At 35.5% G+C, this 11,906-nt stretch overlaps 2 protein-coding genes across 2 annotated transcripts; both read left to right on the forward strand.

Annotated features, from left to right (window-relative positions):
• Positions 1–96: 96 nt before the first annotated feature.
• On the forward strand, positions 97–4,127 carry LOC149513938 (Tetratricopeptide repeat (TPR)-like superfamily protein). Its single transcript, XM_089745885.1, has one exon. It carries the CDS (start codon positions 1,137–1,139, stop codon positions 3,981–3,983), a length of 2,847 nt encoding a protein of 948 aa, XP_089602011.1. The 5' UTR covers positions 97–1,136; the 3' UTR covers positions 3,984–4,127.
• Positions 4,128–4,957: 830 nt separating this feature from the next.
• Positions 4,958–10,567, forward strand: ABCE2 (RNAse l inhibitor protein 2). Its single transcript, XM_089745887.1, has 12 exons — positions 4,958–5,224; positions 6,148–6,233; positions 6,337–6,434; positions 6,543–6,660; positions 6,741–6,830; positions 7,621–7,925; positions 8,018–8,213; positions 8,299–8,484; positions 8,592–8,861; positions 9,604–9,849; positions 9,989–10,123; positions 10,208–10,567. The coding sequence occupies exons 1-11, from the start codon at positions 5,122–5,124 to the stop codon at positions 10,106–10,108; spliced, it is 1,818 nt and encodes a 605-aa protein (XP_089602013.1). The 5' UTR covers positions 4,958–5,121; the 3' UTR covers positions 10,109–10,123; positions 10,208–10,567.
• The last annotated feature ends 1,339 nt before the right edge of the window (positions 10,568–11,906 follow it).

An 11,906-nucleotide genomic window follows, 5' to 3' on the forward strand; every position in this document is an offset into this window, starting at 1 on the left:
TTTTTAAGGGGTTCGAAAAACAGAGCTCAATTTTACATTTCTTATATTATTGGTACTTCGACTTTTGTTTGTATGTTAAAACTTCTTTTTCTTTTTTTAGTATTAGTTTTATTAGTTCTTGCAATAACTGTTTTGAATTTCTTTTTTTTTTTTTTTGTGGAATTATGTTGCAATTAAGTTGTGCTCAAATGCTTATTTGGTTGTATTTTACAAGACTTTCTTTGTTGATGTTCTGCTTTCTATATCAATTTCACTCTTTTAGTTTTTCCTTTTCCAATACACAATTCTCGCAACTCATCTCTCCTTAACTCAATTTGGTAGATGGGGTTTCTCTTCCTAGTGGTCAGTCGATCAACATTTCTCAACCAACAGCAACAGCATCACAACCTGGGAGCAACCAGTTGAGACCTATTTGGGCGGCTCCAGCTCGTACTTTGAAAATGCCACCTTTAAAGTCCTTTAGACTAACAAAAGAACTAGTCGGAAATAGGGCGAAAGATAATGTCATTATAGTCACCTTTGGTAACTTTACATTTATGGATTTCATTCTGACTTGGGTTAAACAGAAATCTTTTGCCTTTGTTGGCAAGTTTTGGGAGACAGAAAAAGAGAAACAAAAATCTGATCAAAGTTGGTCTCACTCCTAACACATTGACAAAAACCAATAATGTTGTATTCATGGCTGGCTTATTACTGCTTTCATTTGATAAGATGATGATTAATATGTGCTTTTTCTTTACTTGTAAAACCCTTGGCTTGAAATGCTTTTTGGCTTTTCAAATCTGAACTCTCGTCTCAAAAGCCCCTTTGGTGGTAACATAAAGTCATAAACCATGCGAGTCGGAAAATAGTTCCAAAGCTTGAGGCCTAGTTGATCGTATATCATGTTTAGTTTGGGTTTCCGATTGTTTCAGTAAACATCACACTGGTGCAGTTCCTTACTCCTTATTTCTTTAAAGAGACTTGGGATTGTGAGCGCTATCAACCTCCACTTCGTGGTCATGACTGGAACTACTGCTCCAATGTAATTTTATCGTACGTAATCAGAAAATCCACTGGTTTCTATCAATTCAGATAACAGACAACAGATGAATATTTACACTGCGATATTACCGCTCCACCCCAGAAGGGTATGAATGGGTAGTTGTTTGGCAGTTAAGTCATCAAAAGCCAACTCCCCAAGAGACTTGATAAGACTAAGGGGGTACTGTTCAGCCCTGTTGCCTCAGCGTCAAATTTTTTCAAATAGAGTTATCGTTGGCTGGAAGCTCAAACATCCTATCTTGTTTATTGAATCATATGGCCTCTTCCCAAATGCTCATCAAATCTTTTCTGTTAACTCGCTTCAGTTTTCTACTGTCCTTCAACCATTTGCCAAAATGCCCCAAAGACACCCACATCAGCTCTATACCCAATTCTACCGTGTCCTTGATCTCCTTAAATCCTCCATGGCAAGACCCAACCTAGTAACAGCTACAATCTCCCATTGCTTAGCAATCAAGATTGGTGCTTTAGTTCACTTGCCAGCTTGCACCTCTCTCCTCATTGCATATTCAAGAGCCAAAGATTTCAACTCATCCTTGGCTTTGTTTGAAGAATTTTATGACAAAGATGTGATCCTTTGGAACGCTATAATCAGTGCTGCTGTCGAAAATAAGTCTTATGGAGTTGCCATGCAGTTTTTTGTTGAAATGACTGAAGTGGTTGGTGGTTTTGATTCTACTACTTTGATACTTATTGTGTCGGCTTTATCTCATATGAAGTACTTGAAAAATGGGAAGAGTTTTCACTGTTTGAGCATTAAAGTGGGGATGCTTTGGAATTGTAGTTTATGTAATGCTCTATTAGACATGTATGCTAAATGTGGTGACTTGACCTCTTCTGAGTCTATGTTTGCATGGATGGAATATAGGGATGTTGTTTCTTGGAATTCAATAATAAATGGTTTTCTTTATAATGGTGATTCCTCAAAGGCCTTGTGGTGTTTCAGAGAGATGATTTATTTGGGAATTAGAGTGGATAGTGTGAGTTTGTCAGGTGCTATCTCAGCATCTGCTGCTTTGGGGGAATTAAGTTCTGGTAAGGTCATTCACGCGTGGGGAATAAAAAAGGGGTACAACTCTGACATGTCCTGTTCCAACTCTCTGATTTCATTATATTCACATTATGGAGATACTGAAGCTTCAGAATCAGTGTTTAAAGAAATGGTGTATAAGGATGCCATTTCATGGAATGCAATGATTGGAGGTTTTGCCTCAAGCGGAAAGATTTTAGAAACATTTGATCTGCTTTACAAAATGCAACTAACAGGACATGTTCAGCCTGATGTAGCAACTTTAGTTACCTTAATATCATTTTGTGCAGAGTGGATGCTATTAAGAGAAGGGAGAGCTATTCATGGATGTGCAATTCGTAAACAGATGATATCAGATGTATGGGTGATTAATAGCCTGTTGGACATGTACTCAAAATGCAATCGTGTAGTCAAGGCTGAGTTTTTGTTCCATACTATCCCCAAAAGAGACTTGGTCTCATGGAATACAATGATCTCTGGCTACAGCCGAAATGGGCATTCAAAAGAAGCTCAAAGTTTATTTAAGAAACTGATCCATCAGCGTTCACAGTTGAGTTTGCCAACTGTATTGGCTGTTATTTCCTCTTGCATTTCCCCCAATTCCCTTATGTTTGGTAAATCAATTCACTGCTGGCAGCTAAAGGCAGGGTTTTCAAGCAATATTCTTGCTGTTAATTCCCTCATGCATATGTATATTAATTGTGGGGACTTATCAGCTGCTTTTATGTTGCTAGAGAGACTTTCTGCTGAAGAGGACATTGCTTGTTGGAACACTATAATTGTTGGCTGTACAAATAATGGCCATTTCCAAGAAGCTTTAGCTACATTTAATTGGATGAGGCAGGAAACAAATGTTAGGTATGATTCTATCACCCTTGTAAATGTTATATCAGCTTGTGGGAATCTTGCCTTGATTTATGAAGGAAAATCCCTGCATGGCCTTGCTGTTAAAACTTTTGTGGGATCAGAAACTCGAGTGCAGAATGCATTAATTACTATGTATGGCAGATGTGGTCACACTAAGAGTGCAAGATCAGTGTTTGATTTCTGTTCAAGTCGCAACTTATGTTCATGGAACTGCATGATATCTGCTTTTTCCCAGAATAAGGATGGAAAAAGAGCCCTTGAATTATTTCACTTTCTTGAATTTGAACCTAATGAAATCACCATTGTTGCCCTTCTCTCTGCTTGCAATCAGCTTGGGCTTTTAAGGCAGGGAAAACAAATCCATGGTTATGCATTGCGGTTTGGATTTTTTGAGAATTCTTTCATATCTGCAGCACTTCTGGATATGTACAGCAATTGTGGAAGGCTAGACGTAGCCTGCCAAATATTTACAAAGTCAAAGGAAAAATCTGTCGCAAGTTGGAATTCTATGATATCAGCATATGGATACCATGGTAATTGTAAAATGGCAGTTCAACTATTTCATGAAATGTGCCAGTCTGGAATTAGACCGTCCAAAAGCACTTTCATAAATCTTTTATCAGCTTGCAGCCATTCGGGGCTTGTCAATGAAGGGCTTTGGTATTATAGCCGTATGTTGGGTGAATATGGAGTAGAACCAGTTACTGAGCACCAGGTCTGCATTGTTGATATGTTGGGCCGAGCAGGAAAATTCCAAGAAGCCTATGAATTTATCAAGCGGATACCAAGAGAGCCTGAACCTGGAGTTTGGGGAGCCTTGTTAAGTGCTTGTAACTATCATGGAAATATCAAGATGGGAAGAAAGGTTGCAGAACATCTTTTTGGATTGGAACCTGAGAATGTTGGATACTATATTTCACTGGCGAACATGTATGTTAGTGCAGGAGGATGGAAAGAGGCCATGGAGTTGAGACAAATAATTCAGGAGAGAAAATTGAGGAAGCTAGCTGCTTACAGTCTTATTGATGTTGATTCAGGATGAATCTGAAAATGATCACACCATTATTGCTTTAAATAATCCACTTTTTTATACTAGTAAATTCTGCATTTGGCAAACAAAAGAGTAGTTCTAAAATGAGTCGACTTGAATTAGAATATTTATTTATCAAAAGTAAATTTACATACACATTGAGTGTTGAATTCTTAGTTTCAATTCAATTCTCAGTAGTTTCATTTATAAAAAATGTATTTTTACTTATAAAATTAGATGAATTTTATTATGATTTAACATGACAGTCTAGAAATATAATTAAAAAAATTTGCAACAATCGTGCTCTTATACAAATTATCAGAGATTATATAATCACCTAAGTTGCATGTGAATATATATATATATATTTTAAAAAAACATGTGGCATTAATGTATTATTAAATTGAATAATAAAATATAAATAATTAAACTTTTAGTTAATAAGTGATTTTTTTTGGTATAAATTAATAAGTAATTTAACAATAAATTTTCACGTACTTAAATAAATATTATAAAATCTTATTTTATGACATTAAGTTATTTCATATTAAAAAATTGGTTAGAAAGTAAAATTTTTTTTATTAAAATATGAAAAATGTATTACTATATTTGAGTGTATCAATATGCAAATATTGTTAATTAAAAAACATGCAAATTGATTTGAGTGACTGATTTTTTTGTATTTTTGGAAATAATAAATCATAATTATGAAGATACAAAGAAAAGCATGCCATATAATACTCATTGAAATAAATAAAAAATAAAACAAAATTATTTAAAAAATTTATCATATCTATTGTTTAAATTACTTGAAGAACCTCTTATTTGTAATTAAAAAAAAGTACGAAAAAAAAAAAAGGGATTGGCGTGCAGTTTAAACAGCCTCAATTTTGGGCCTATAAAATTTCACAATGGATCCAATACCTGGCCCAAAAAGAACCGACATCCTCAAGAAGGATAAATAACACGGACAGTAACAGATAAGAAAACCCTAAATTCTTCCACGTGCGTTGCGTGTGCTCTACGCTCATCTCTGTCCCAATCCAAGCACACGCTCTCTGTTTTGTTCTTCAATTTCCACCAGCCCTAGACCTAGTAGAAGTAAAGCTTTTGATTTGCTTTTTTCCTTGTTAATTATCAGAGGGGGGAGATGGCGGATCGGTTGACGCGTATTGCGATTGTCAGCTCCGATCGCTGCAAGCCGAAGAAGTGCCGCCAAGAGTGCAAGAAGAGCTGTCCTGTTGTTAAAACTGGTAATCTAACCTAACATTTACTCTTGCCGTTACTGATTAATTTTTAATCTTCGTATGGAAAATCAACTGTTGGGTTTTCCTGTTTTCAGAGATTAGAAATTGGGGGTAATCTAATGAAGTTTCATCTTAATGGAATTAACTTAAAGAATTCTTTTCTTATCATAGTTTTTGCTAATAAATTTTTAATCCCACGACAACACACATTAGATTCACCTGCATCGATCAACTTTTTTTCCCAGACGATGTTGATTGTTGGAGAATCCATGAGCGTAACAAGGAGAGTTTGAATTTTGTTAATTCTTGTAACTGTCTAGTTGGACACTTACGCTATGTTTGGATAAGTAATAATCATTGTTTGGATAAAGAGTGAAAAAAAAATGATTCATTATAATAATTTTTTTCAATTATAATCTTTCGTTGCATGTGATTTTAGAGCACTGAATCGTGATATGTTTGTTATCTTATCTGATCTTATAATTTTTACTATATCAGTAGTTTTTATATTGAAAGAGATATGTGAAACTTATTTTAAAAAAGAGATGACTTTAAAAAAATTATAAGATAATTGTGATCTGCTTAGGTTTTTTTTTTATTAGGTTTTTAGTATTAATAAAAAGATAAATATAATAATCTTTTTATAAAAAAAAATTATCAACTTTCTTTTCTCTAGCTTTTCCTCCAAATTGAGGTATTAAAAAAATTGGATTTACAAAAGAAACCAAAGGTTATTTGGTTTTTACCTCTTTCCCTTTCTTTAAATTAAAAATTTATCCAAACAAGGGGAGGGGGTTTTGTTTCCTTTACTTTCCTTTCCTTCCCGTCCCCTCAATCCAAACACACTCTTAGTCGGTTGTTACTTGGGTCAAGTTTATGTCTTCTGGTACTCCAAAGTATTTGTCTCACTTTTGTTTCTCTGTCTTCAGGGAAGCTTTGTATTGAGGTTTCTACTGCCTCAAAGATTGCTTTTATCTCTGAGGAGTTGTGCATTGGTTGTGGTATCTGTGTCAAGGTATGTAGTTTTACTCTGATATCATTTTCATGTTGGTCTCTGTTTGTTTGTGGGATAGAAAAGAGCATATGACTGAAGTTGAACGCCTGATCTTCTGATGTAGAAATGCCCATTTGAAGCAATTCAAATCATCAACTTACCAAGAGATTTGGATAAAGATACAACCCATCGATATGGTCCCAATACTTTCAAATTACACAGGTTGGTTTGTTCATTCTTTTCCTGGAAATTTTTCTAATCTTTCCTTTTTTTTTTCTGTTTCTTTCTTCCCCCACCCCCATTTTTATATGGTTTTGAATTGGAATTTAGGTTACCAGTTCCAAGGCCTGGGCAAGTTCTTGGTCTGGTTGGAACCAATGGCATAGGAAAATCAACTGCCCTTAAAGTTCTGGCTGGGAAACTAAAGCCAAACTTGGGTCGTTTCAATGTAATTCTCTGAGGCTTTGTTTCATTAGTTGCTTCTTTATGCGTGTTAATTATTTTCCTATTTGGACAATCCATTTGCAGAACCCTCCAGATTGGCAGGAAATCTTGACCTATTTTCGAGGATCTGAGTTGCAGAATTATTTTACACGCATCTTGGAAGATAATCTCAAGGTGCTTCTTTTCATAGATTTTGATTCTGCATCTTCAACTTGCATGTTTCTTTTTTAATTGGTTTATAGGTTTTTGTGAGCATATGATGAGAGTTTAATAATAGCAGAACTTGACAGAATCCAGTCACATACCATGTCAAGGCAATCTCTATTTCATCTTGCTAGTTTGTTCCAGAGTTTTCTTGACACCTAAAAAGTTAGGTTGTGTGTTTGCTTCAACTTCTAACTTTCCTAGATGTAAATAGTTGTTCCATAAAACATATATTCTGGGATACAGTATATGCAAAGCTTCAGAAATAGTTTAACTGTGACCTTTCTGTTTTTTCTACTTTTATTATATTCCCAGCATTGGTGTTGAATTTCATTTTAAGTCTCAATGGGGGGAAACATATGCAAAGTTGAACCAATTTGTAATATTGCAGTTAGGATAAATGATCATCTAGAATGGTCCTTCTTGTAATCTAAAGCGACAGAACTATGGAGCTTGCAAAAGAAAATTCAATGATTGATAATAAATGTTAGTTTCAATATTGCAGTTAGGATATATGATCATCTAGAATGTTCCTTCTTGTAATCTAAAGCTACAGAACTATGGAGCTTGCAAAAGAAAATTCAATGATTGATAATAAATGTTAGTTTCTCTTGTCAACTTTAAAATAATAAATGTTAGTTTCTCTTGTCAACCTTAAAATGTTTTGTATCTCTGCAGCCATGAATATAGCAACTTTGAGAAGTGTCCTGTAGTTCCCTCTTTTGCCTTGATATTTATTGATAGTTTTAACATTGAACAGGCCATCATCAAGCCACAGTATGTTGATCATATTCCAAAGGCAGTCCAAGGCAATGTGGGGCAGGTGCTTGACCAAAAAGATGAGAGAGAAATGAAGGCTGAACTCTGTGTTGATCTTGAACTGAACCAGGTTATAGACCGTAATGTTGGAGATTTATCTGGTGGAGAGCTCCAGAGATTTGCTATTGCTGTTGTTGCCATACAGAATGCAGAGATATATATGTTTGATGAGCCTTCGAGTTATCTTGATGTGAAACAGAGACTGAAAGCAGCACAAGTCGTTCGATCTCTGCTCAGGCCTAATAGGTTAAATCTTCATTAGTCCTAAGTTTCAAATGCTTCTTATAGTTCAAATGGATCTAATTAGAACCATTACTCTTTTACACTATGTATTTCAGCTATGTGATTGTGGTCGAGCATGATCTTAGCGTCCTGGACTACTTATCGGACTTCATTTGCTGCTTGTATGGAAAACCAGGTGCATATGGAGTTGTAACCCTTCCCTTTTCTGTAAGAGAGGGAATCAATATCTTCTTGGCTGGATTTGTCCCTACGGAAAATCTAAGATTTCGAGATGAATCTTTGACCTTCAAGGTAAACCTGTTACTTTTGTCATTTGTGTACCCATCATTTGTCTTGAAGTTCCTGTTTTTACCTCTATGTTTCCCTTTTGTTATAGGTTGCAGAGACCCCACAGGAAAGTGCTGAGGAAATTGAAACCTATGCACGATACAGATACCCAACCATGACAAAAACTCAGGGCAATTTTAAACTTAAAGTGATTGAGGGTGAATTTACTGATTCTCAGATTATTGTAATGCTTGGTGAGAATGGGACAGGGAAGACCACATTTATTCGTATGCTGGTATTTTGCTTTTTCATCATTTGTGCATTTATTATGGTACTTTTTTTAAGTCGTTGTAAATCTCGTCTTTTGAATAAGTTGATTAATATTATTGGACAAACCTGCAGGCTGGTTTGTTGAAACCTGATAGCGTAGAAGGTTCTGATGTGGAGATACCTGAGTTTAATGTTTCATACAAGCCCCAAAAGATCAGTCCCAAATTTCAATCTACAGTCCGGCACTTGCTACATCAAAAGATACGTGATTCATACATGCATCCCCAGTTTGTTTCAGATGTGATGAAGCCTCTTCTCATCGAACAATTGATGGATCAGGAAGTAGTGAATCTCTCTGGAGGAGAGTTGCAAAGAGTTGCGTTATGTCTATGCCTTGGGAAGGTAAGTGTTTCTAGATTACCCAAAAGTTAAGGATATAGATAAATTGAAATATAGATGTTCCAAATTTCCTGTAAATCCCGACAAGTTTGAAATGTGATTGGTTTTGAACCTAAATTGTTGGAGTTGCCGACAATAGGTGGGTGACCATACCTTATTTTATCCTAAGGGTTACCTTTTGGATCCTCACATATCTAGGTAAATGCTTACATCTGCATTTATCCACACAAATATCTACTTGTGTATGGACTGGTGTTCCATTCATTTTAGTGCATATGGTTATAGTTGTTAACCCTCTGCCCTTAATTCTGAAGGGCACATAAAATTTACTTTGAGTACACTGAGGGGCCAATGCATAGTTTTTATTACCGTCTTCATTTAGAATTTGCTAAACATGTTTCTTTTACATTAAATATGAAATTTGAGGTGGTTCACTAGTGAACGCTAGGAATTGAGAACTGTTGTGTCATAATTTCACTGGAAAGAAGTTGTAGCTATATGAAGTTAAGTGATGAGATAGATTAAGTTTGATTTGGTTTTAGGCGATTCTAATTTGGAGTTACCTTGTTCTGTTTCTTTTTTTTTTTTTTTTTTTTGTTCAGTTTTCCCTTCCTTTTATTGTTTCAGGAAAATGTGGGTATGACACTTTTTGTTCTGTACTTGAGTTTCAAATTCCAAATCTAAGCATTTGTGACCTTTTTAGTCTGCCTAATGCACTTCTTTGTTTTTTTTTTATTTCATGCAGCCAGCAGATATTTATCTGATAGATGAACCGAGTGCATATCTTGACTCTGAGCAGCGTATTGTTGCTTCTAAAGTCATAAAGAGGTTTATCCTCCATGCAAAGAAAACTGCATTTGTGGTTGAGCATGATTTTATAATGGCGACTTACCTTGCAGATCGAGTTATTGTGTATGAAGGGAAGCCATCAGTGGATTGTACTGCAAATTCTCCTCAGTCCTTGTTGACTGGCATGAATCTCTTCTTATCTGTGAGTCTTGCAGTTCTCTTTTTGGCTACATGATTGCCCTCTAGATTCATTGCCCTATTCATTTGAAATTTCCTGTTACACCTTGCTTGTGTGTGGATGGTGTTTGGTGCTCACTATTGCACATTGTTGCACTCTACAGCATCTGGACATCACTTTTAGGCGGGACCCAACCAATTACCGACCAAGAATCAACAAATTGGACTCAACTAAGGACAGAGAGCAAAAGTCTGCTGGGTCGTATTATTATCTAGATGATTGACACATTTGGTGACAGGTGTGAAATAATTCCTTTGTGTTAAATTGTTAATGGACATATGTTTTCTGGTGGCTGCTGAACTAGTGTTTCTGTACGCTGCAGTTGCAAATTGTGATAAGATGAATTATGGGATCTCATATGAGCTGTTCTGATATGTTGATAAGAGGAAAAGAGGTTCTTTGCCTGGTGAGGAGGTGATATCGTCTTGGTACTAAATGAGATCGCTTTCTTGTTCCATTTGTTTAGAAATTTTGTATTCTGTTCACCAATTTTGGTTGATATTTGGTAAGTTAGAATAGAATAATGGGTACTTTTTGTTTCTTGCTATAATCTCCCCTGTATTTTCAGTAAATGTGCCAAAATTTAGAGGAAGGAATGTTGAATTGAGATATTGAAACGGTTCGACCATCTTACTAATTACTACGTTCTTTTATTTATGCAAGAGGAAATATTTCCTTCTCACTGGTTGAAAGTTGAAACTGCTCTATATTCTCCGGCGGACAAATATCTTATTTTATAAATAAATTACTTCGACTGCAATAAATATAATTTAAAATTAAAATTTTCAATATTTAGCAAAAGTATTATTAATCAAATTATTGTTAAAATGCAAATTTAGTTTTATCAAAATGTTTTACATTTTCTTTAAACTATATTTTCCCTATCTAGTTTAAAGAAAATATAGGCAAAGTGATTGAGAACATGATTAAAAATTCCAGGGTAATAACCACGATTAACATGTTCTCTGTAATCTTTCCACCAATAATATTGAGAGCAGGCTTCGGTAAAGCGCAGTGGCAATAATAATCTTGGAAGAAAATACTGAAGGAAAAGGAGGTTGAAAGACCTGGAATTTGTGGAGCTTGATATAGTCCCAAATCTTCTTGAGGGCATCTGTGCGAGAAGCTTCGGAGGCTCCAAGGAATTTGCCCAGCTGTGGAGAGATAGGCATCACCCACATAAGGCCCGTTCCATTTGCATTGGAAGTAGAAGGAGAAGCAGCGGAAGCCTTCGCCGCTGCTATCAATCCCCGGCTCCTTCCAAACAGTCTTGATGTTGCCATCATTACTCTCTCTTTCACTGTCTTGTTACCCTAGTCAAACGGAGGAAATTTTTTGAAAGATAGTAAAGTGGTTTCTTCACCCCTTTTGTTCTTGGGCTACTGATTTGGAATCTGTTTAAAATTTATAGACTCATCTTGGGGCTCCATTCTTAACATTCGACCAAGCTCTTTAATGTTTGAACGGCAAATTGTTGTGATTTAATTAGGAGATAGGACCAACTTCCAAAGCAAAATGCTATTTGTTCCATTGCTTTTTATCAATTATTTGCCACACTTGATGCAATAATAGTTTTTTGTTTCAATTTTCATACCTTAATCGTGATTTGGTAGATTCAATCATGAATTGATAGGTTAGTTCTACACAATCAATTTTCAATTACCATTCCCATAGCAAACAATGCAAAGAACCCATAGAGCAAATAGCATTGATCTTATGATCCCCTTGGAATAAGCAATTTTTATCTACGGCTTAAGGGATAAGGACTCATCTTGGGGCTCCATTCAGCAAGGCACTTTATAGATGATTATATTGTATAATTGTGCAGCCACTATGAATAAGAAGGCTTACATCTTTCCATAAAAACAAACTTTTAACATAGATTTTGTTGCATTATCTAGTACTTATCCCTTAAGCCGTTGATAAAAATTGCCTAAATGTTAAGCTTCGGCATTGATCTTATGATCCCTTTAGTTATTGGAATGAGAAAGCAGCTAAAGATCCCGCTATCTTAAAGAGAA

Source organism: Durio zibethinus, chromosome 17 (genome assembly GCF_047325235.1).
Source record: "Durio zibethinus cultivar Kanyao isolate XHJ-2024 chromosome 17, ASM4732523v1, whole genome shotgun sequence".
NCBI classification, from domain to species: Eukaryota; Viridiplantae; Streptophyta; class Magnoliopsida; order Malvales; family Malvaceae; genus Durio; species Durio zibethinus.

Excerpts from the sequence above, each read along its gene's own strand:
- LOC149513938 (XM_089745885.1), top strand. The coding sequence starts at position 1,137 with ATGGGTAGTTGTTTGGCAGTTAAGTCATCAAAAGCCAACTCCCCAAGA.
- ABCE2 (XM_089745887.1), top strand. The coding sequence starts at position 5,122 with ATGGCGGATCGGTTGACGCGTATTGCGATTGTCAGCTCCGATCGCTGC. Across the intron at positions 6,661-6,740 it reads CAAACTTGGGTCGTTTCAAT|AACCCTCCAGATTGGCAGGA; the intron begins GTAATTCTCTGA and ends ATCCATTTGCAG. Across the intron at positions 6,831-7,620 it reads TCTTGGAAGATAATCTCAAG|GCCATCATCAAGCCACAGTA; the intron begins GTGCTTCTTTTC and ends AACATTGAACAG.